Here is a 25,575-nt window from a genome sequence, read left to right on the forward strand (position 1 = left end):
AGGTAATATCCAATGCCATATCTTATACCTTACTGGTTGTTGAAATAAGAAGGGGGCTAAACAGGTTCGCCTTGGTAATGGATAATCCATTGAATTTTTTGGTTGGGAATGATTGAGGCTAAAGTTGTAATATTGAGGTAGAGATATTAGCAGTCACATAACTGACAGCTAATTGTTTTCAAAGGCAAACAGAAGGTTATTTGGACTTTAGATAAAATTTTTTTTCTCACTGCTATTTTCTCAATTTGTAAATTTTTACATTTTACAAATCTATAATAATATTTGCAAACCAAGTCTGTTCTATTAAAAAAATTACTTACTTAGTAATTACTAATTACTTAATTATTTAGAGAAATCACATTTTCTATGATAAGTAGGTAGAGGTGTTCTGATGTTGAGCTGCCTAGAAGTTGAAGCAATGATAAGCTACTGGGAAAAACTTTTGAATTTAAGCAAAATGAATTAACAACTTAATGTTTTGTTGGGGACTGAATATAAAATCATAGAATTTTAGAACTTGATGTCTTTACAGATAAGGATTAAGGAGGTATAAATTATATATTAGACTTTTAAAAAATGCCTTAAAGGATAAATTTAACTATTGTTTGATGCATTGTTCATTGTTTTCAGTTCAACTCAACCCGTATTTATGGAGCATCTACCATGTGCAAGATGATGGGTCTTACTTCTTTCCTGCAGGGAATTACAAATGAATGGGGGAATAAGGGGCTCAGACAAATAATTTTTTTTTTAAAAATGGAAGGTGACCACCTATTGAGATAGGAAATAATTGCTACTTCTAATTTAAAGGAATTAAATTAGTTATTCAAGCATTTGTTAAGTGTCTACTGTATACCTTGCACTGTGCTAAATAGTAGGGGCCATTTTTGTCTGGAAAAGGGAGGACTATTTTTCACAGAAAAGGTAGAATCTAAACTGAAATGTCAATCAATGTCAATTATTAATGGAGTTATTGATATAACAAATGTAACATCATACATAAAGTCATTCTTAGATTAAAGATTACATAGAGGAGACCCCACACTTCTATTTAGGTACTGTAATAACTGATAGTTCATTATCTTAATTATACTCCATATACTTTAAGCTCATCATGGGGTTTGATACCACATTGAGCCGTTTCTGATTGATCCTCATAATTTAGAGCCACTTCATGTTTTCTAAGAAAAGCTTTAATATTTTAATATCATTTAATTTTATAGTTAAAGTTTCCTTAGTTTGAAAAAATAGGCATTAGTTCCAATGCAAGCATTTGTATTTAGAATTTTGAAAGGAAATTACTATGAAGACAAATTGGAAATAATGTTCTTACCTTCAACAGCTAGAATCTCAGCTGTATATATCCCATTGATAACATGTTTTGATTTTGGATCAAATTCTCTGGAAAACTGAATCTCTCCTGTCCTTGAGTCAACTTTTAACCAGCTGGCTGCATCGTGTCCCATGATATATCTGTTTTTGATTTTAAACAAAGCTTAGTATTGTGCTTTGATGAATCACTGTAAATTTCAAAAAGCTCTAATGTGACAAAATATACTGTAGATTTAGCAGGTAGATTAGGCCCTCTTATCATATTGTCATATTTGCGATATGACAAAACCTATTCATGCCTTAGTAGAACACCAGTGATAACCTATAGTGTTTTAGGGTTTGCAAAAACCCTTCACATATAAGGACTCTTCTCCTTTCATCCTTATAAGAATCCTGTGAAGAAAGTGGTGCAGATATAGCAACTCATTTTTACTGTATGAGCAAAGAAACTGAGGTTTAGGGAATTTGTGATTTTTCTATGGTCACCTAGTTAGTAAATATTGGAAATAGTGTTCAAAAATTTTGCTTTTGCCATTTTGCTTCCTGTTTTTTTTTTCAAGACTCAGTTCAAGACTCAAGTCCTACCTTTTTCAGAAGATCTTCTCAGATCCCTCAAAGTGCTGATATCTGTCCTTTCCATTCTGGATATATTTTGTATGTAACTAGTCATTTATGTATTGTCTACCACATTGGAAAGGGAATCTTTTAGGCAATAGATATGCCTTTTAGCCTTTCTGTATATCCCCAGTATTTAGTACAGTGTCTGACTATGTACTTAACAATTTTGATTAATTGGTTGGTTGGTTGCAAAGAAGGACTTTCTCAATCAGGAAGAAGAGTGAAGGAAATTACAAAGGATAAGAGGGAGCTATTTAAAGACAAAATACTTGTTTATAATTCAACAAAGGAATTGACAAGGTACATCTACTATGTGCTGATTTTTTTTACCCAGTTACTCTAGCTACTTCTTTGTCACTCTTTTTTAGAGATTTCTTCAAATTGGTTGTATTTGTGAAATATCTCTGTCCTAAGTCCTTCTTTTAGGAATTTCTTTTGACATGGGCTGAGTGCTTAAATCAAAACCTTTGCCAAGTGTTAAGTGTTTGTTTTAAATAATATGCTAAGGTACTTCTGCTCTTAGGGTCTTTTCAATGCTTATAGTGCACATTAGATTGGAAGATTAAAGACTGTAATGGAATAACAGGTTGGCTTCTTCAATTTCTAACAGCACATGATACCAGTTAAGATCCTCTCTCCTCCATCTTCTTTCACCTCTAGGTCATAGGCTTAGATAACTTCCAGATTATTGCTATTTAGAAATGATTCTCTGACAATTTCATGGAGGATTTCAAATGCTACAATAACCTCTTTTTAAAAAATCCATCCATCCATCCATCCATCCATCCATTCATCTATCTATCTATCTATCTATATATCTATCTGTCTGAGTGTCTGTCTGTCTGTCTGTCTATCCTATCTGTGTTCTGCATAAGTAAATAACTAATCTAACAATGGTCTACCACACTAAGTGATGGGCAAAAATTGGTTGTACCTGACATTTGTGGCTGCAGTTCCAGTATCCAGATCAGTGGCTGTATATCTTCCAAGGACATAATTTAATAAGGCATCTCCTCTTAAGCCTTCTTGTACTCTGAAAGTCATAGAATTTGGATTAAATATGGGTCCTTCTCTGACATTAATAACTTGTATCCTGACAGGAGTGGCCTGGATCCGGTAGTGAGAGGCAACAGAATGGTGAAATTCAGCTTTGTTTTTAACACCAATACTAAGTTGCATATTGGGCATCTGTTCATAATCCAACATCTGAAATGATAAAATGTGAGAAGGTTATTAGATATTGTCATAGATCTGCCACTAATTGTGTAATGAGGTCAACAGGTCCATTCCTTAACCCTTCTGCTTTAGTATTACTCATTTGCTAATGAGATTATTAAATTTCCTTTGAGCACATAAATTTTGTGATTCTTTGATTCTGTCCTGGAGCAGAAATAGTATTGTTTGAGGCTAATGAGAATATTTGATTTACAACCCATACATACAATCCATACAGACATTATCAAGCAAGTAAACAAGTACTCTTGGAAATCCTGCTATGTGCTAGGTGATGGGCTGGTATGGGAGATATAAAAAATGCCTTTTCCTGCTTTTTATGGTTTTGCCGTTCATCAGCTAGGGGAAAAGCACCTGGAAGTTATGTAGACCAGGCACACATTCATTTGATTGGATAATAATGACAATATGCATTGATAGAAATTCCTCATTGGAAATTTCCTAAACTAGTGAAATCAAAGGTCTCAGTTAAAAACAAAACAAAGCAAAACAGAAGATAGAGAAAAAAAGAAGAAAGAGAGAGAAGTTGTGTATACATTTCTAAGAGGATGTGAGGTGTGTTTGGATTTCAATAAAGCCCTAAATACCTTTGTTTAATCCTTTCAGGAGTATCTGGGTCTTTGTGACCAGATGGATCTCTGTCCACGGGGTTTTGTTGGGAAAGGCATTTCCTTCCAATGGCAAATGGATTAAATGACTTGCTCAAGCTCACACAGCTACAAAGTTTCTGAGCCTGGATTTGAATGGAGGTCTTCTTCACTCTAACCCTAGTGCTTTATTCACCATACCACCTAGTTATACCATTTTAGATAAAACAACCTAAAGACAAAACATCTTAATTTGTACTATCTACTAAGGAAATAATTTCTTTGGTTTATTTTTTGATGAGTATTTCATTCTCCAAATTGCATTTTTAAACTAGGACTAGGACATTCTAGACAATTCCCCTCCAACTGCTTCTCTATTGTCAAGGGAAAAGAAGTTTTATTAAAAAATCTAAAAAGTACCCCTAATTTTTCCTGGAGGGAGAAACATTTGAGACACACAGACATATATACAAATGTACACACATAATTTTCAGAATAAAGGAGAATAAAGTTTAATGTCAGTCAGTATGACATCCCAAGTAAAAAAATGAAGGAAGAACTCAAGGTCCCAGGAAGACCTCCTGAAGACCTGTTGTCATTTCTTCCTATACAAAGTAAGCTTCTTGAGGCTCTTGATTTTGCCTTGGTATCTCTAAGCCCTAGCAAAATAGGTACTTAATAAATGCTTGTGGATTGGTTGGTTTCATGAGTTTTCATCAAAAGTTACACTCAGAAAAGAATGGGTCACCTTCCAGGAGAAGTGGCCATAATACAGATTCCCTGGGCATAAGGAAGATGATATACTATTTGACTAAATTTCATAAAACTATGAGGTCCTATGTAGCTGAAAAATGAATTTCAGAAGTCATCTGGTTCAATCTCCTTATGTTACAAATAGATCAAATGAGTCCAGAAATGGAGAAGCAACTCTACCAATGCGTTCACACGTAGATAGTCAAGTCAGGGTTTGAATATAGTTCTTTAAATTATAAATCTAATACTCTTAACCTTCAAGAGTAATTGTGATCAGGTTAAACTTAAAATAAAGAATAAATAGGAAGCTGAGACAATTAGGAAATGCATATGTTTCAGAGAACTGAGGTAGTTGATTTAAGTGGTTTCACACTGATAGTGTAACTACCAGGTGAGAAAATAGGAATAAAAAAGAGGTTAAAGAAGACTGAACTGTTTGATCAACAGTTTTATTTCAGAGAACTAAAGATACCAATTTAAAGATTGCTTTTAATAAATTTCCTAAGCAAAGATAATGGAATTCCTAAACAAAGATAAATAAAAAGCAAACAAAGCTTGTTTTTTCAGCAGTAGTAAGTAACATACACAAGTTCCCTCAAATTTGTGACATCATGAAATATTTTGGTTAAGTGCTTATTCTATCAAGGTAAATTCTTCACAGGCATCATCAAAACATAATTGATCTCTCAGGAATTAGGTTGAATTCTTGTTTCATATTGTTTGGCAAACTAGTGCTTTCTCCTTAGACTTTAACTAAGTTTCCTTGAAGATTTTACAATTTTAATGCCATTCTTTTGCTTCCCACAGGAATGCCTAGTCTAGTGAGAAGAGACCACTGTTATTATTATTTCACCTTTCTTCTTTCTCCTCCCCAAGAAAATGACATTTTACTATATCATTTGTCAGTTAAAAAAAAGTTTTTTATTTCCATATATTAAGTCAATAAAACAGTCAGGTTCATACTCTGAATCAGGGTGGGAAAGGACCCCTCAGTCAAACATTTCTGAAAATGAGCTCACTAAGCTGTTATGTGGATTAATATTAAGTAAAGCATATTGAATGGAATAGGTCTTATGTTTAAACATATGTTTATGTTTAGTATGTTTAAATAAGTATTTTTTCATTATCCAGGGTCTCCCAAATCCTTAGACCATAGAGCTGTAAGTGATCTTAGAATCCATCTAAACCAATCTTCTAATTTCAACAAATATTTATTAGGCAAAGATTATATTCAAAATATTGTATTTCTATGTTGCCCTTAGGGAATTAAAAAAAAGTTCTGAGAAGCTAGACTATTGAATATTTTATTCTTTGTTGAATGGGGCCCTGAATAATAAAGATCCTTTAAGATATACAATGTTTTGGAGGGATCTTATCTTGTGATTTTATTTAGGGAACTTCCAGTGAGTAGATCCCCTCTTTGCAAGAAGAAAGACATATGATCTGTACATTATAGGCATATAAAATATCTTGGGGAATTAAATGACTTGCCCAGAGTCACAAGTCAATAAACATAGTTTGTCCTGATTCTTGAGACTTGTGCAGTCTTCTGACTTCCACAGTATATATCTACTATTAAGAAAGATTATTTTAATAGAAAGGAGAATTTTCTCAAGACCCATACACCAAAGGACCATAGATTGCTAAATGAGAAGTCTAAGAAAGACTGACCACAACAGATCATAGGATCATATTTAAGCCTTTTGCTTTAATAGGATTAAGAGCAAACAGTGAAGAGATATTCCTATTTTTTTCCTATTAAATTGTGCAAAAGCTTTTTAATGAGGCCAATTTTCTCAGGACCGCCTTTTTTGGGAAACTGAGATATTAAATCAGCAGAAATAGAAATAAATGCATATTATACATCATACCTACATTCATAGAAATGATGAGATCACATGATGAGAAGTAATGCAATGTAGCTGTGCTGAATGAACTAAAAAGATTTTATGCTTTTTTCATCATTGTTATAGTTTTAAACATCAGTGCTTTGTTAATTACTTTTAGTCTCTTAGAAGATTTAAAATTATTTTCTAATAAAAGTAACCTTTCAAGTCACCCTCTATATTGCTATCAAAATAATATTCTTAAAGAAACAATTTTAATCATATCATCTCTCTTTTCAAAATCTCCGTTGGATCCCATTGCCTGTGGTGATAAATGAACAACAACAAAAAAATGCTTCCTGTATGCAAAGCACAGTGTTAAACACTGGAATATAAATATAAAGACAAGAAAGTCATTGCTTCTTGGATTAACATTCAAGGACTTTCATAATATATTCCATAACTACCTTTAAGTCTCTCTTTTTTTTTTTTCAAATGAGTCTGTGCCTTAGGCATACTCTATTCCTTACCTCTTCTCCTGAATTCCTTCTCACTGCTGACGGTTCAAATCTTAGACATTTCCATACCTACCCTATTTCCTACCACGAATCTTCCCCTTACCATTCCAAACCTACAATATCTTTACCCTTTTAAAATTCTTAGCTTTTATTGGCCATACTTTTCTTTTGACAATTACTAAGTACTTAACTGCCTTGTGACCTTTATTGTATTAACATTTAAGTCTTGTATTTTTATCTAAGTTTTCATATCATTTACTTTTCTCTCCAAATAGACTTTAAGTTCTTTGAGGTTAGGGATCATGTATTAAATGACTTCTTTGTACCCCTCATAAAAACCCAAAAAGGGCTTTGCACATATTAAACTCAATAAATGCGTTGATTTATTGAATAGCTACTTTGTGCAGGAGCCACTCATTTGATATTGAAACAGGAGTATATGACTTTTTCCTCCCAGGAGTTTGTGCCAAGTGAATATTTTCTGAAAATGGAATCTGGGATGAAGAAGAAGCAAAAAGAAAGATAGTCCTTTGTTTTTTTGTGTTAAGGAAACAAAGGAGATAATTCAGCAAAATGTAATTAAAAAAAAACACCTTTTAAACCCATACAATACCTTAACAACTTTCAAAATTCCTTCATTGGTCCTTGGGTCTGTATGTACTTCAAACCAATTTCCATCATTTCCAGAGACAAAGAAAAAATCTGCCAACCAGTTGTCAGTATTTTCTTCATCATGATCAATTGCTTGAAATCGTATCAATTCTGGACTTAAACAGTTTTCTTCAATACTTGCTGAATACTAAAATGACAGAACTAACAGCATTACCATAAATTGAAATGTTTTCAAAAAACAAAACCTGTTATAAGACATAATTTTCATTATCCTCATTCACATTTATACACTTGAAGATTTGTGAAATACTTTTCTCAAAACAAGCTCATGGTGTAGATACAACTTATAAATAGCTTAAAGTTTTACAAAGTTTATTTTTCACAATAACTGTCAGAGAAATTATTATTATATTATTATGGCCATTTTTAGGACTATAAAATTCATAAATATTAATTGACTTTGCTTTAGACCTTTAACTAGCAATTTTGGCAACCACAGCAAAAAGCCTGAAACCTATCCTTAAAATGATTGCTGAATTGTTTTAATATCATGGTATTTTTGGCAGTCTAGAGCTCTTCTTAGAAAAATGCTTTTAAGAGTATAATATAAAGCACATTGAATTACAAAGGAAACCAGTTAAGTAGAAATAAAGTTAATACATTTTTTTCCTATCAAAAGTCATGGACCTCCTGAAATCTATCCACAAGATTTTTGGAGGTGTTTGAACCCCAGGTTAAGGATCATAGTCTTTTTTTTTTCTTATAACATGAGTAATGTGGAACTATGTTTTTTATAACTACATGTGTATAACCTATATTAAATTTCTTGTCTTTTCAATGACAGAAGTGAGAAGAGAGAGAATTTAGAACTCAAAATTTTAAAATCTAATGCTAAAAATTGTTTTTACATGTAATTGGGGAAAATAAAATAAAAAATTAATTTAAAAAAAAACCCCTGCTTTAAAGCTATTCTGTGGTTCATAGAATGAGACAAATTCAGTTGAGTGGAAGAGAAGATTTCATTACTACATTCTCAGACAGGTATTTTTAACATGACATCTGGTAGTTTCTATTATTCTTTCTTATTAATTGTTTCTATTCTATTGGAAAGAATGTAGTAAAAACATGGATGTAATGTTTAAGATTGTGCAATATTTAAAAACTATTCTTGGAAGCTATTATTTGTATTTTCTAATTTTTAGTGGTAAATGGAGCAGAGTGACATCTGTCTTCCCCTAGTCATAACTCTGTTTTACCTATGATCATACAATTCATAAATGTTGTAGCTGAGATTTGAATTCAGATCTTTTAAAACTATTCTATTATGATATAAAATAAAAGAGGACAACCAAGTTTTTATAGGAAGTATTAATATAAGTAAATTTGGTTTTATTCAGTATGGGACAGTAAAATAGGAAATTGATTTTTTTCATGTGGCTTTGGACATGACCTTTTTTTTTTTTTTTAAACAGTCTAATCTCACAGTATTATTTAAGTGAATCTCTATTCCTGTGTCTTGAATGATGTTTTGAATATATTTGAAATTTAATAGTTTAATAATTGGTTGCATGAATTAATGAAAGTGACATTATAAAGCATTATTTACCAGAAAATTCCAAGAAATATTCAGAAAAAGTTTACAAATGCCTATCATCAGAGTCAGGCTCAGAGATGACTAGAAAAACAGATATAATTTCTACTTGTAGATAACAGTATATATTCAAGAGCAAAACTTACTGAAGTTTGTTCTAATGTTGGGAAATTATCATTGACATCTATAATTTTGATTCTACAATCACACTCTGAAGATAGCCCATCTGCAGCTCCATCCCGATCAGAGCCTCTGACAACAAGGTTGTAAGTACTGTGTTCCTAAAAGAAGATGAATAAGAAGATTGGGTCACATATTATGCAATGATTAATCAATTAGGATCACTTCATCTTTCTTCTTATAGATCAAAGATAGATTTCAAAAAGGAAAAGGAATATAAACTTTATTCAAAGGATTTCCCTTCTCCCCCAATCTCCTTTCTATCATGGGGTAAGAAAAGTGATGAACACACGACATCATCTTCTTTTTGTCTTTTCTAAATCAAGGTGGGAGGAATGAGACAAGAGAGAGAGAGAGAGAGAGAGAGAGAGAGAGAGAGAGAGAGAGAGAGAGAGAGAGAGAGAGAATGAATGAGAATCTAATTATTTGTAAAAAGTTTTACCTCTCTATCAAGATAATTTGTCATGGTGCGGATTTCTCCATTATATCTGTTCAGAATAAATAATGGTGAACCTGCAGGCTCCTGAGATATTATCTTGTAAGCAATTTTAGAATTCAAATGATTTTCTTCATCTGCATCAGTAGCACTTAACTTTATCACCAATGTGTCTAGTAATGAAAAGAAAGTGGTTGAAAGTTTTCAATAGATTAGATTAATGTACAGAATTCATAGAAAATATAAATTATCTCCCTTATTTTATTATCATAATTTAATTACTTTAAAACTTCTGTCATTTTTTTTTCAAAGTGGCTTCTACAACTTCAGGTAATGGGGGCAGAAAAAAGGGTACTAATTGAACAATGATTTCATCCTTATCCTTTGTGAGGAAATTAATGAGAACTGTTTTTCTGCATCTGATTTTATCTATTACTTGACAGTTCTATAGTTTATCTTTACAACTCCTAGAAAATAGACATTTTTCATTCAGTTGTTGTTGTTTTTTTCCATGTGGATAGTCATGCCAAACAATTTGAGTGATATGGATCTCTTTTAAGAAACTCTGCAGTTATTTATTTCTAGATATAATTAGCACCCATGCATATGTCAGAATTATATAAAATTCCTAGAGAGACATAATAAAAATAACCTTGTTTGATGGTCATCTGATTATTAAAATTCAATGAAACATGAAACACTAAGGTATTCATCAAAGATGTTCATCTTCTTCATGGAAAAAATTTAGTCTAAGTTAAAGGGTTATCTCTTATAGAGTCTCTACAAGATGAATAGCTTCTATTTCTACAGCTCCTGCCAATTTTTGCAAGTATTTGCAAACATTTGATATATTTGGTCACATGTTTTTCAGATTCTTCATACAGTGCAACCTTATGACTTTGTGCCTATGTTTATGTTGATTATTGGCTCTGAACTCATTTATACTTATAAGTCCCAAATATTCACCATTTCTGGGCCTGGTTCTGCAAAACATCATTGGAGAAAATCATAAAACTTTACCAATAATGAACCTTATAAATTCATGCTATTTAATTTTACTCAAATTCTCACCGTTCTTTGCTAATTTTTATTAATATATCAACACCCTATTAAATTTCTCAGTGTGTATTCTGAACATAGCCTATTTTTTCCTTCCTTCCTTCCTTCCTTCCTTCCTTCCTTCCTTCCTTTCTTCCTTCTTTCTTTCCTTCCTTCCTCCCTCCCTCTTCCTTCCCTCCTTCCTCCTTCCTTTCCTTTTTCCCTCCTTCCTTTCCTTCCTCCCTCCTTTCCTTCCTTCCTCCCTCTCTTCCTCCCTCCCTCCCTCCCTCCCTCCCTCCCTCCCTCCCTCCCTCCCTCTCTTCCTCTCTCCCTCTCTTCCTCCTTTCTTTCTTTCTTTCTTTCTTTCTTTCTTTCTTTCTTTCTTTCTTTCTTTCTTTCTTTCTTTCTTTCTTTCTTTCTTTCTTTTCTTTCTTTCTTTCTTTCTTTCTTTCCTTTTATTTCAGTTCTTGTGGGAAGCAGGTATCCCCAATTCTGTAGACTAGGAACACACTTTACAGAGACCAGACTAAACTTTTTTATGTTACTTAGCTTTACTTCTTCCATCAGCATCCTAATTATTCAAGAACCTTCCAGGTTCAGTTCTCCCTTATAAAGTAGTATAATATGACCAGTTCTAAACAAAATGCGACCAAAGTAGCTCTTTCTTTTATAACCTATTATTTTCATATTTACTTCTAATTATACCCTTTTTGCTCTACACTCTCAGAAAATATTCCCTTCTCCTTTACTGAAATGATTTGGAGTATCTGATGTGAATTCCTTCAGTCTCTCTTCTTCATACTTTAAAACTTAAAACTTTAAAGAAACTTTAAATTTCTTGTCTTTAACCATCTTCCCTTTCAATTTCACAAAACATTTGATTTCATACTTATAGTATAGTTTTTTTTTTGGTACTACAATAATTCTGTATATGTCATGCCCCCTTACAAGTTGGTAAATTCTGTGAGGGAAGGAAACCTGTTTAATCTAAGCTTTGTTTCTCTTCTAGGACCTAGCATAGGTACTATACTCTCTAATTAAACCGATTTAAATCTCTTCCCTCTTAAAATTCTCTTGGCAATTTTGGAAATCTTATTATATACTCCAGTGGTTTCAAATAACCACTTCTAAATTTAAATCTCTAGCCCCAATCTTTTGTTTTCTACTGCATATGGAACACCTTCATCTCAAAACCCCAGACACTTACACTCACCATCTTTTCTCACAAACTTGCTTTTCTGTCTGATTTCTATATTTTGTTTTTTTCACTTTCATTTTCCTAACCATTGGTTATGAAACCCCAATGTCATCTTTCTCCCTCTTATCCTTAAAATCCAATCAGGTTACCAAATGTTAATTAATTTTACTTATTTAATGGTTCACACTTTTATCCCTTTTCCTCCCATATCTACTATGGTTATCATTGCCCTCTAACTGGATTATTACAGTAACCCATCAAGTGATTTCCTAACCTTCATTCTCTCTTCACCCAAACCTATCTTATATATTGTTATCTGTATAATTTGGCTTTGATTGTGCCAATCTCTTTTCTGTTAAGAAATTTTCTTGTTACAAAATGATCCTCTAATATATAACAAACAGAGATAAAATTCTATCTACTACAGTAAACCTTTCCCAGTCCCTTTTAATACTAGTAATTCCCTCTGTTGATTATCTCTAACTTATCCTTTATGTGATTTGTTTGTGCAGAGTAGTTTACATGCCATTTCCTCCATTAAACTCAAGCTTCTTCATGGCAAGAACTATCTTTTATCCTACTTTCTATCTGTAGCCCTTACCATAGCATCTAGGACACAGTAGGGGGTCCTTGTATTGTCATTCAGAACCCTTCATAACTTTGTCACAAACAACCTTTTATATTCTTTTCTCATATTTCTATTTATTTATAATATATATATATAATATAGGTATAAAATATATATTTATGAGTTCTATATTTCAGTCAAACTTGACCATTTATCTTTTCAACACTACATATCACTTAATCTTCATTTCATACTTTTCTTCACACTGATCCATTTTTCAGGACTGTCCTTTTTCACCATGTCTGTTTTTGCTTCTTTTAAGATACAACTCAAATACTACTTCCTCAAGGAAACCCTTGATCCACTCAGTCAGAAATGGTATCTCACACATTGGCCTCTATCTGTCTGTCTGTCTAGCTATCTATATCTTATGTACTTATGTTGCATTTTATGCTATTGTAATTTGTGTTCATGTCTAGTTTCACCTAACAGAATGCAACAAAATAGCTCATCTTTATAAAGCACTTAGTTTGTGTAATACCTTTTTCATTACATATCTTGTAAGATAGATAGCTCAACAAGCAGTATCTCTACTTTTTACTGTCTCAAAGAGGTTATGTAACTTGCTCAATCACAGCTAGTAATTGTAGGGCAATCTTAGATCTTGTGATTTCAAGTCAGAGCCTTTGTCACTATCTCAAAGTCAGTCATATGTTATTGATTTCTTTATGAACATGATAGTCATTTACTAAACACCTGATGAATTGGATTGCTTTGAAGAATATTTCTGTGAGATAAACAGAGCAAATATCGTTATCCCCATTTTACAGAGGCAGGCAAAATACATTCCCAGATTACATAGCAGACTTATGGCAGAGCCAGGTTGATAGCTCAGAAGTTTTTGGCTTCTTATAACAAAGTGAAATAGTGGAAAAGATTTCTGAATTGGAACCAGGACGTCATGAGTTCAGATCCTTTCCTTGACACTCACTCTATCCATTTCAACACTCTACTTTTACTCTACTATGTGAGCATAGCAGTTGGTAGTACAGTAGATAGAGCACTTGAGCTTGGAGACAAGTAGACTTCAGTTCAAAAACTCCCTCATACACTTACTAGCTGTGTGACTCAGGGCAAATTATTAAACTTAAAGTTTGCTGCAGTTATCTTAAGTGTAAATTGGGGATATTAATGTGCTCTACCTTATAGGGTTGTTATCGATGATCAAATGAGATCAAATTTGAAATTTTTTTTGAAAAAAAGTGCTTAGCCAAGTGTCTGATCTATAATAGGTGCATATAAATGCTTCTTCCCTTCTCCTTTCTTATGAATAAGACAGTTCATTGTACTCAGTCCTATTTTCATATTCTATAAGGTGAGGAAGTTACATCTATGAACCTAGTCTCACAAGATTGTCTTAAGGATCAAAGGAGATTTACAATAGTATGCTTGTAAATTTTTAACAAGTGACACACAAAAAATGCAATACCTTTTAAAATTTAATCTGCATTTAAAAAACTTTCTCCATCACATTCTTAAGTTAATGATCAATAAAGTAATAAATCAAGCCATTTGCAGAATGTCAGTTTCTTAAACTGAGCTGGTTTCAGCATATCCCTGAACAAATGTTTGTAAATTGTTCTATAAACTTTAAGATGCTATATAAATGTTAGTTCCTATAATCATTTATTAGTTACTATAATCCTCATCAGTAAATGCTGCCCCACATGCCACCAAAAAGATTGCCAAACTGTCTTCTTAAGTAATAATCTTAAGGATAGGAAGAGAGGAGCTATCAATATCACAAGTGTAGTGAATAAAATCCCCAACTGATGTGATTTTGAGTTTCAGCTCTCTTTCTTTTATTGGAAGAAGTAAAATAGTCCTTTATTCTCTCTCTCCCTCTTCAGTCATTCTTTTCTTCCCTATCAAGGCTTGTTTTTTCCCCTCTCAATTTTAATTGTAAAATGGGAGTTAAAATAGCATATATAGAATTTTTAAACACATAATTTAACAGAGGCATATGACTTTGTGCCTTCTTTCAATTCCCCTTGCATGTATCTTTTCACTTTTGTCCTCTTTTGACCCTCTTCTTTCCTGTATTTATTGTTTTCATATTTTCCATGCTTTTCCTATCTTCTTCCTTTCTCTTTCCTTCCTCTTTCTGAAGGAAAAATGATCCATCCTCCAGCTATCTCTTTGCTTCTGAGTCCCCTTCTTATTTTTCTCTTCTTTTCAATTTCTATTTCAGGGGATACTGAGTCATTTGAAAGAGATTAATGAGGGCAAAGAAAGAGAAGAAGACTGGAAGAATGAAAGGGATATAGAAGGAGAAGAGTCAGTATGGAGTTTTCAGAACATTTTACATATTTCATTTTGTCCTCTGAGCCACACTAAGGAGGTATAACAAAATTATAACTTCTATTTTACATTTAAGGAAACTAAGACTGAGAGGTGATAACTGACTATCCCATGGTCACACAGCTAGTAAGGAGAATAGGATTCAAACCCAGATTATCTTACTTCAAAGTGTAGTATTTTATCTTTTTCTCAATGCTGCTGATTCAGTCTTTAAAGTTGGAAAGTAAGATACTTAGAAAGAAGAAGTATACATATGAAAATTTAAAAAAAAACCATTTTTTAAAGATGTCATGAATCACTACTAAAGACATTGTAATATTTATGTCATGAAGTTGATACTGGGTTTTTGAAAACTGTACCAGTGGAACATAAATCCCGGTATAAATAGCCTGGGATTGGATGATATATGTTCAAAACCACTCTACTTAAGTTCAGAGAAAGTTCTCACCAATTGGTGAGACAATAGGTTATAAATTCCTCGACTATCAGAAATTATAAAAAAATGATGCCCAATATATGGAGGAGATTTTTTCTGCCCTGAAGAATGAAACAGATATATATTAAAATGATGGATCTTTGTAGAAATGAATGTATATGGAACAACTTGTTCAACTCCAGTGTCTGGGCCATTTCATAAATTGATAAAAATTCTACAAATGTTTTTTACCTGTTAGCATAAGAACTACATGTTTTAAATTTGCCTTCTTAAAAAACAAACTTTTATAGAGCTCTTCTTAATGCTTACAACTGTAATTCTGATCATTGACTTTGATCATCTTGAACATATCTCCAGGGACTTCTTTAAAATTTATGCTAAGAAATACCTCACAAAATCTTGTATAGAAATTCCTTTCAAATTAGTCACTGCAGACACTATTTGAAATGATAAGTTTCTCAATAGCTTAATTTTCCCACTCAGCTTCATGCTACTTATATTTTGGAAGAAAAGAATAAAATCTTTTAAAATGTCTGGCTAGAATAAGATCTTTGAAAGGTACAATGTTACCAAGGGCAGGGTGGGGGGAGGATGTCAGAAATCACTATTATACTTACTTGTAGCACAGTGTTCTTCAATACTGGCAGTATATACATTTTGTGTGAATACTGGAGGATTATCGTTTACATCCATAACTTTGACTCTAAGCTCAAGTGGTCTTTCTAAATCTTCACCTCGGGAATTCAGAGCACGACAATAGATCTAGGTTAAATAATTAAAATGTAATTTTTCATAAGAGAAAATGAAGTGAATGAAATACAGCTTAGTATTTTGCATATAGAATGTTGAATGAATTAATGTCTGAATAAATGACTAGATGAGGTAAGACACATCTAGTACCTAGTAGAGGTTAAGGCTGGTGAATCACTTGAGTTTGGGGGTTCTGAGCTGAAGAAGGGCTAGGATATACTGGGTGTTTATATTAAGTCTGGCACAAATATGGTAAGCTTCTGGGATGAAAGGTATACTAGACTCTCTAAAGAGTAGGGAACCAGAACAGATAAGATAGAGCAGGTCAAAGTTTCCCTGATGATTAGTAGTGGGGTTGAGCCTGTAAGTTTTATTGCACTTCTAACCAGAGATATGAGGACTCAGTCTTACAAAAAAAAAAAAAAAGAGAAAAGAATGAATGAATGAATGAGTGAGTGAGTGAAATACTAAGGAAAAATCATGAAGTGACAAAGAAGTTAATCACTGAAAGTCTCCAACTGGAAACGGAATAGTAGATAACTTTTGAAATTGCTTCTAAAACTGAAATTCTGTGACTCTCTGTGTTCAGTAATTTATATTTTGATGAATGACTTGACTTCTTGCATATTAATAAATATGAAGTCTTTTTGTATGACTATTTTCACACTTTTTTTTTACTACAGATTATTCAGTTTCTGAGTGAAACATTATCCATTACAATAGGCCTTTAGAAAATATAAAGAATTACAGTGTAAAAAAAGAATTTTATTGTGTTATATTTTGGTAAAGACTTAAGATTTCATTGGTATTGGGGATCTCCAGTGAGGAAAGTTTAAATAAATAAGTCAAAGCACAGTGATTTGACTTACCAAGAACATTGGCGTTATTTCTCGATCAACCACTGATGTTATATTAATTTCTCCAGTTCTGGGATTAATAGTAAAGACTCCAAAAGGTGGTCTGTCAATCCCCACCCCAGAGATACGATATGTAATCTTCTGGTTAGCTTCACAATCTGATCGTATCTGTAGGAAAAAAGCTATGTTATGATTTCTCATGGAACACATATATCAACCATAAATCATGACGTGCTTACTTTCAAATACTCCATCCTTTTAAAAGTCTCAGGAATTTTACAAATCTTAATGACTTTAATCTTTTAGAATAGATAAAACAAGTTGTGGTTGCATAAATTTAACAAGTTAGTCTTTGGGACAGAACTGATTCAAATAAAGCACTTTGACTAGATTCTCTTTCATGTTGAATTAATTGTTTTGAATTGATCATCTTCTCTAGAGATTAAAAGAAACTCAGAGGAATGGAAAGCTGAGATTCTTCTGGTTTATTAAGAGAAAAGAGAAACAGGTTTTTATTTCTTTCTTCATTGAGTTAACTAAATAATTGTCTCAGTTTTAAAATTTATTCTACATGTACACACATAGTGTGACAAAACAAATAATTTCTGTTACTTCCTTGTAAAAATAAAATCTATCATGTTGTTCATATGCCTGACTAGCCTTTAACTTAAGGTGCAAATGAAAAGAGAACCATGAATCAACATGAATTCAGCATTCCTTGTTTTGTTTTGAAGTCAAAACATAAGAATGCATGTTACTACTTTTATGAACTTGGACAACTTACTTCACCCCACCATCAATTTCTTCATCTGGAAAATGAAGTGATCAGAATAAATAATCTCTAATGTCTTTTCTAGCTCTGTATATTATTTAATGTTCCTCCCCTCCCCAAAGAAAATCAAAGATTATAGATCTAGATTCAAGAAGTGTCAATGTCACAATTGTTTATACATTTACTGTATCTTATATCTTCTGCCTAAAAGTTTTTAGATTTTAGTAATGACTACTGAGACTTTGAAGCAGAAATGATAAACTATGAGGAAAGAGATTTCATAAAATATTACTAATATTAGCTCCAAATTACATAATTTATTGCAATATTTTTATAGTTAGCATTTATGTATTTATATAGTAAGCATTTATGCTTACTATGAGTCAGGCACTGTGCTAAGGGCCTAACAAATATTATCTCATTTTATCCTCACTACCACTTTTGGGGGTGCTATTATCCTCATTTTAACAGATGAGGAAGCTGAAGTAGAGAGAGGTAAAATGACTTGCTCAGTGTCACTTAGCAGATATGTGCTTGAGATTGGATTGAAATTTAGGTTTTCCTGACTTTATTCACAGTGCAGTACTCTATTCACAATGCTTAATATAGTATTTGGCAGATAGGACATTGACTGACCCATTACTCCTAACTTGTTGCATTCAAGTTAGAAAATTACAATGTAGTTTAAGCCCAAAGAAGACAAATAAAGTGAGGAGACACACACCGAGGCAAAGCTGAGAAGCTGCATTGGGTAAAATCTTACCAGTTCTGATAATGTTTATCAACTCAAGTTTATCTGGGGTTATAAATTTGAATGAGGTAATGAAAAAAATATTAGATTTGGAGCCAATTGATCTAGGTTTGAACTTTATTTAGTCTCTCTCTTTCTATGGATATATGTATATATATTCTTGGTGGAGTCATTTAAACTTTCATACCCTTAATTTTTTCATCTATAAAATGAGGGAATTGAACTAGTTGATCTTTAGAGATTCTTCCAGTTCTAAAATGTATGATCCTAAGTCCATTTCCTACAATTAAATTGATTCTATCCAAGCCACTGCCACTAACCCAGCCTCCCATGCTTGATATTTTGGCTTTATCTCTATCACCTCTTTTACCATCACCTCTCAAAACCAGTTATCAAATCCTATTTATTCTGACTCTATCTCTTTCATCCATCCTTTCTTTCCAATTCACACTGCCTAGTAATTATGTCTAGTAAATGGCTTTCATTGCTACCTACTCAGACCAGTGTGACTACATCATAACAAGTCTTTCTACTTACACTCAACTTTATGACAATCCAGACTGATCTTCTTTATGCATTGATCTGGTCACATCAACACAATTAAAAATATTTGGGGGTTCTCTTTTGCCTGCTTCGTGTAACTCAAAATCACTCAAAGTTCTCCATATTATGCTACCTACCTTTTCCACCTTACTTTCTAATATTCATTGTCATATAATCGCTATCTCACAAAAATGGGACAACTTTGCTCCCACTTCTGTGCCTTTGCTTACACTGTTTCTTATTCCCAGAATATTTTCCCTCTTTTCTTGAATTTCTACCCATACTTTAAATGTGAAAAATTTGAATTAAAAAAAATGAAAAATGTACAATTTTAAAACTTTTTATTGTTTATAATGGTTTATAATGGTAGTTATATTTTTAGAATGGATCAGTGACTAAAGATTTTTTTGATCTCATATAAAATTGTCCCTAAATCCCTCCTCCATCCCACCTTGTCAAGGTTGCAAAGACCATTCTTCCATGACCCCATAAAGCATTTTATTTTTACTTCTATAATGTACAATTAGGCATATTGGATATCTGTTTTTGTGTAACATCACCCTATGAAATCTAAATTTTGTTTCTCTTCTATGTAGTATAGTGCTATATATATATAATACATAGTTCATAAATTTGAATTGAATTAAATGTAATTCTGAGTAAAAAGTCCTTTTGAAAAATTCTTTGTTTTGTTTCCTCTGAACTAAGGGTAAACGTCTGAATACCTACATTAGTCTGAATGGGTTTGTGTTGTGTTGCCATGTGTATATGTATGTGTGTGTTAAAGTATAGAATGGGATTTAATTAACTCTTTACTACAAGACATCATGGTATTTGAACTCTAACTCAGGAATCCAGAAAGAATTTATGAAACTGAGATGAATAAGAAAAACTGAATAGCTAGATGGGTCAGCTGTGGTCTGCTTGAGTTTTCTGCCCTCTTTCTTCATTTAGTCTTCCTTCTCTTCTGCTTCCTCCTCACTTGGATCATTACATATTTAATTAACATCTTTTTCAGGCCTTATAAACTATAGATTGGATTATAATAAGGATGGTTGACATTTTACCTTACATTTTGTTTATGGTTTAGAAGGAAGATTCCCACAATCATGTCCTTTAGAAAGAGCTTCTCAAACTTTAGAGAAGTGTTTACAACGGTACATAATCAACTCAATGGCTTCATCACTTACTTTGGCAATTGGGTTCCTTTTTGAATTGTCTTCTCCTTCCCTACAGGCAGCTGCAAATTTAATCCATTCTCTCTTTTGTCGTCTGACGGTTTGCCATTTTGCAGTTCCATTTTCACTGTCTAACTCTTTCACCTTGAGAAAAAAATCCAGCTTAAAAAATTTTGAATAAGTTTTTGAAAAAAGCTCTGGAAAAAAGGAATTTTATTGAATTTGCTGGACAAAGTAAATTAATGCCCACTTTTTATATGTTGATTAATATAACTCAGATATCATCAACCATCAAATTATCTTTGGAAAGGTAGTCTAGATTTAATGATATATTTATAAAGGTGCTACTATGTAGATATCAAAATATGTTGTTTCATACCTAGCATTTAAAAAAAAAGTTTCCAAGACTCTTTTTCCATCTTATTCTTCTTTGAGTCCTAAACTTTTATCAGCGCCCAAGCCAAACATTTACTAGTGCTCCATACCACTGAATTCTGTAGTAAATAAGTCACACATTCAATCACACATGTAAGTCCATTTTAGAAGATGGACTAGGTAAGTTGGTATACTTGGAAACACTTGCCTTATGCTTTGTTCATACTCAAGATCATGTACATGATCTTTTGGAAAATAGCAAGAGAGGTTTTACTGTGGGAAAAGTGTTACATCCAAATATCTAACTACAAAATGGCAGAGAACAAAGGAATAGTGATATATTGATTATATTAATTTAATCATTTAATATTGAAATAAAGTTAATAATTTAATTGTTAAATCCTAATAATAGTAATCATTAAGTGTGTTAATAATAACCTTAAATATATGGACCTAAAATCCCCTAGATTATCTATCTTGGGACTAATCATCAACATCCTTGTGATAAACTATTTGGTTAAAGACTCTTGTCCCCATTGTGGGCTAGTAATAGCATCTTTCTGATAGGCATTTAATCATCCTACTTATACAGAAGTAATAATAATTTTGATATACATATATATTTTTATGTATAGTAGTGGCTATATCTAACTATAACTAGCATCTTTGAGATATTTAGGAGTATATTTTCAAAAAGATCAAAACTAACCCAGCCCAAGAGCTAAAATATTCTTAATTTTTGACAAGAGAAGCCCTAAATACATGATCCCATGACATATAAAAAGCTCCTGGAATGAGAATCATTGTATATATAATATGTGTGTATTTAACATGTTTTTATTGATTTGAATTATTTGAAATATCAAATGCTGTCCTTAACCTCTTTTTATGTTACAGTTTAAAACTCATATTTAGCTATTCTATTAGTGTTGGTTGTCACACTTTTTCTTTTTTTTTTATAGTTCTGAACTAAGCACCAAATAAAATGCACATATTCATATCCATAGTCAAATAGAAAAAGAGGATTGTAAATGAAATTATGTGCATATGGCTTTTGTTCTTAAAGCATATAATAAAATCAATCAACAGCTTTCAAAGTTTTCTGCTTGTCTGTTTCTTTCTATCTTTCCTTCTCTTGTCTGAATTAAAAAATTTTCCAATGACCTTCTTTTCTTTTCTTTTTAAATCCCTACCCTTCTTTGCCCTCTCTATTGCCACTTCCATTGGGGTATGGGAAAGAAAAACCAAGTCTTTGTTACAAATATGCACATGCAAGCAAAATAGATTCCTAAATTGAGTTTGTTCAAAAATGTATGTCCATTTTACATTCTGATTATATCACTTCTCCGTCAAGAGGCAATGGCACTTTTCAATGTGTGCTTCCCTCTAGCAGTCCTTTCCCTTCTACTGAACATGCTGTTTCTAATCATAGCTCAGCTTAGAAACTAGATCACTAATCTTAAAATTTTGTGATAGTTGAAACTTCCTGGTAGATTGACTATAAATCATTCAGAGTGTGGGTTTACTGTTAATCTTATAAACACTCAAAGTGTTTATTTCTTGCTTGGGGTCCTGTATGTCAAGGGTGATAACAATCTGACCTCATTAGTGTTTATACATTAAAAATTGTCTTTAATAGAATAATTTTATTATACTTTACCTCTACAATGAATTCACTGTAAACCTCCTCCATGACCTGTAATTGGATACATAAGGTTAATACAAATTTGGGCATTGAAAAGGATATAGAATTATAAACACTGGCAATGCAAATTCAATAGATATTTAGTGAATGTTTACCATGCTTACACTGTGAGGAATGCAAAAATTAAAAGGGAACGATCCCTATTTTTAAGGAATTTACAATTGAATAGAGGTAATAGGACACAAGATGTCATATGATAAGAGCAATAAGAAAATTATGAACAATTTGATATGTTTGCTTAGGGGAAGGAGAAGACTTAATAGTAGAATCAGGGAAGATTTCACAGGTGAAATAACTTTAAAGAGTTCTTTTAAATTGGGTATGATTTTAGCAGGTAAAGATAATGAGAGACATTCTAGGAGAAGGGAATGATAAGGAGAAATAAATGTAAAATATTCTCAAGAGATGGTAAAAATGTTTAATTTGACTTAATGTGGCTTAATTGTGGAAGAGAAGATCATAAAGACAGATTGGAGTCAAATCATGAAAGACCTTGAATAGTGTATTTTATTTTTTCATCTATAAAAATGGGGTTAATAAAGTAACAAAGTAATTACTTTACATCAAGGAAAGCCTTCTGCCTACTGTAACTATTAAGTATGAATTCTTATGGCTGACAAATTTATGCTATTTATTACGTACAATCTCAAACAGCATAATTAAATTGAAATGAATAATAATAAAAAAATGGTGACATAAGGCCTGATGAGTGGAATAATTATTGATAACTCTACTAATATAAACCAAATACATTTCTTTCTTTTCATGTTTTCCATTGTCATTCTTCTCTCTTTTTACTTGGCCCACCCCTATCTTCCTTTTCATTATCTTCTTTCTTTTCTTTCCTCACTTCTCCTTTCTTTTAGCTGGTACATTGTCCTTTTCTTCCTCCCTTTCACTGAATCAATCATGCTAATGGACAATGACTCTTCATTATCCATGAAATAACTATAGCAAGCACTGTTCCATACGAAAATTAGCATAGTGGAGTTCCTTCTCTTGGTTAGGCAAAAATGGCCAAACTCCTTGGATTTCTACATAGATTTTCATTCTGTAAATAGATCATAACAAATTTTAATTATTTATCAGGTCCTTAGCATTCTCCCTTCTAACATACATTTCCGTTAATATAAGCAAAAAATACTACTTCTTAGCATCACAGTCTGTTTCTCTTACATCACATAATTGTTTTCTATTTTACGTAAGGGAATAGAAAGATCATAGTACCTTTCTCAATTATAAACACTTATTCCTTGCCTATTTAGGGCTCAGTTTTACTCCTCTTTCTACTCAATGACTAATTGAGTTCTTTAGTATTTGATAAATAGAGTATTATGTGTATGCACATGTATGTATGTCTTTGTATGTGTGTGTGTATGTGTGTGTATTCTCCTTAACCTTTATCATACTTCTAGTCCATATCAGTATTATTAAAGAGAATATGCCAAAAATTATTTTACTTCTTGCCAATATCATTATAGACTGTTCTCCAGATGCTTTTGAGAGCTGGAGGAAAAAAATGGCATTTTCTGTTTTTTAGGGAATCCATTTTAAGGAAAAATAAATTCAAATCAATAGGTGCCTATCCTATTAAAAATGGATAGAAAAGTCCTTAGTCTAGTTTCTTGTACCCTTGATGCTTCTTTTCCTGATATTTATAATTCTAGCAGAAGTTGTGTGTGTAGGTGAGAATTTTACATGATTGTGTGTCTGCATTTTTAAGTGATTTGAAAGTAACAGTTAATAAATTTAGGATTCTCTGTGTTCATATGTCTGAAGTAAGTATAAAATAAATCTAAAATAAATTTTAAAGGCATTATTTAAACACTTATTATGTGACAGCTACTATAGACATACACAGTATGGCATAATGAGCGGAAGACAAGCTTCATGTCAGAAAAAACTCTATTCATATTTTATCTTATATTTGTGTATGTGTCCAGGTATATGTATATAGGTAATATATTGCTATATATGCTCTGAAAGCTGTTCCAGTTTACTTTATTTGAAAAATGGAAATAATGCTTATGTTACTATCATGTATAGATAGTGTGAACTTGAACTTGAACTTGGCATCAGGAAATCCTAGTTTGAATTCCTGCTTCAGACACTTATTAACTTTGTAACTTGGTTAAGTATAGTTACTTAACTTCTCTCAGTCTGCTTCTTCATCTGAAAATGATTGTGAATATTATAATAAATATAGATATGAACACCTTCCTCATAGATCAAATGATTAACATATGCAAACAGCTTTATAAACCTTCAAGTGCTATGTAAATCTTAGATGTTACATTTCCTGATGCCAAGTTCAAGTTTAAGTTCACACTATCCATACCTATTCATACACACATGAAAGTGAAAAATGCATCATTTCTAACTCTTGGATGTTCCATTTGTCTTTCAATAATACAATGACTCTTATACTTAATATCATGTAGTGACGCTGCTTTATAAGCATTGTAAAAATCACAGTTCACTTTCCTCTCAGCCTTATAAGACAGTACAAATATTATTTCCTTTTTAAAGATGAAGAAACTGAAACTTGGAAAAAGTGAAGGACACAGATTCTTAACAATCATTTATTGAATTAAGTTGAATCCAGAAGTCTCTTGGCTGTTAGCTGAATATTCTCTGTACTACATTGGTTCATTAATCAATAAAACTTTATTAAATATCTCTATTAAAACATATATATATCATTAAGCTTCCTTGGAGAACTTAATTTAAAACTATGATCATTGTATAAGCTTCTTTGTTCTTTCTCCATAAATATACCTCTCACTAAAGTTGTGGGAAGTTGATCTAGGGTACAGTTGTATTTATAGTACATGAACCATGACTTCTGTAGTTGGAGGACCTTGGTTTATATATTAATTCTGATGTCCATTAGAAAATCATTTAACCTTCATAAGTCTCAGTTTCCTTACTAATAAAATTAAGGTCATAAACTAGCTGACCTTCAATGTTTTTTCTAGACATAAGTCTATGATCTTGTGACTGGTTGAAAAATCATTGTATGTCTTTAGGAGGAATGTGCATATATGATATTCTCTTTATTCCATTTGGATTATTTGAAGCATCAAATGTTGGACACAGGCTCTTTCCTCATCTGACTTCTCTTTTTGAAATAAGTTTTTGAAGTCACTAGTGCTCTCACTACCCATAAGTTTATTAACAACCAGTTTCCTCCTCCTCCTGAATAATAATTATAAAATGGTTGAGTAAAGTAATTGGTATCCATATGGTGATGTTATAGAAGTGTCAAGTTCAAATCTAATTATACCTATTTACTGTATAATTGAAGGGACGTATAGTACGTGATGGAATCCAAGTTGGAGAGCCTAATAATTTATT

At 32.1% G+C, this 25,575-nt stretch overlaps 1 protein-coding gene across 1 annotated transcript in view; it reads right to left on the reverse strand.

Annotated features, from left to right (window-relative positions):
- DSG4 (desmoglein 4) overlaps window positions 1–22,206 on the reverse strand; it is a 33,697-nt gene extending 11,491 nt beyond the window's left edge. The window contains exons 1-9 of the mRNA XM_051970293.1: window positions 22,174–22,206; window positions 20,151–20,282; window positions 16,907–17,062; window positions 15,905–16,049; window positions 9,693–9,859; window positions 9,217–9,351; window positions 7,481–7,666; window positions 2,885–3,156; window positions 1,334–1,473 (exon numbers count right to left, since the gene is read on the reverse strand). Coding sequence (XP_051826253.1) covers window positions 1,334–1,473; window positions 2,885–3,156; window positions 7,481–7,666; window positions 9,217–9,351; window positions 9,693–9,859; window positions 15,905–16,049; window positions 16,907–17,062; window positions 20,151–20,282; window positions 22,174–22,206 — 1,366 coding nt within the window. The remainder of the gene's footprint in view (window positions 1–1,333; window positions 1,474–2,884; window positions 3,157–7,480; window positions 7,667–9,216; window positions 9,352–9,692; window positions 9,860–15,904; window positions 16,050–16,906; window positions 17,063–20,150; window positions 20,283–22,173) is intronic.
- Between the last annotated feature and the right edge of the window lie 3,369 nt (window positions 22,207–25,575).

Source organism: Antechinus flavipes, chromosome 1 (assembly GCF_016432865.1).
Source record: "Antechinus flavipes isolate AdamAnt ecotype Samford, QLD, Australia chromosome 1, AdamAnt_v2, whole genome shotgun sequence".
NCBI lineage: Eukaryota > Metazoa > Chordata > Mammalia > Dasyuromorphia > Dasyuridae > Antechinus > Antechinus flavipes.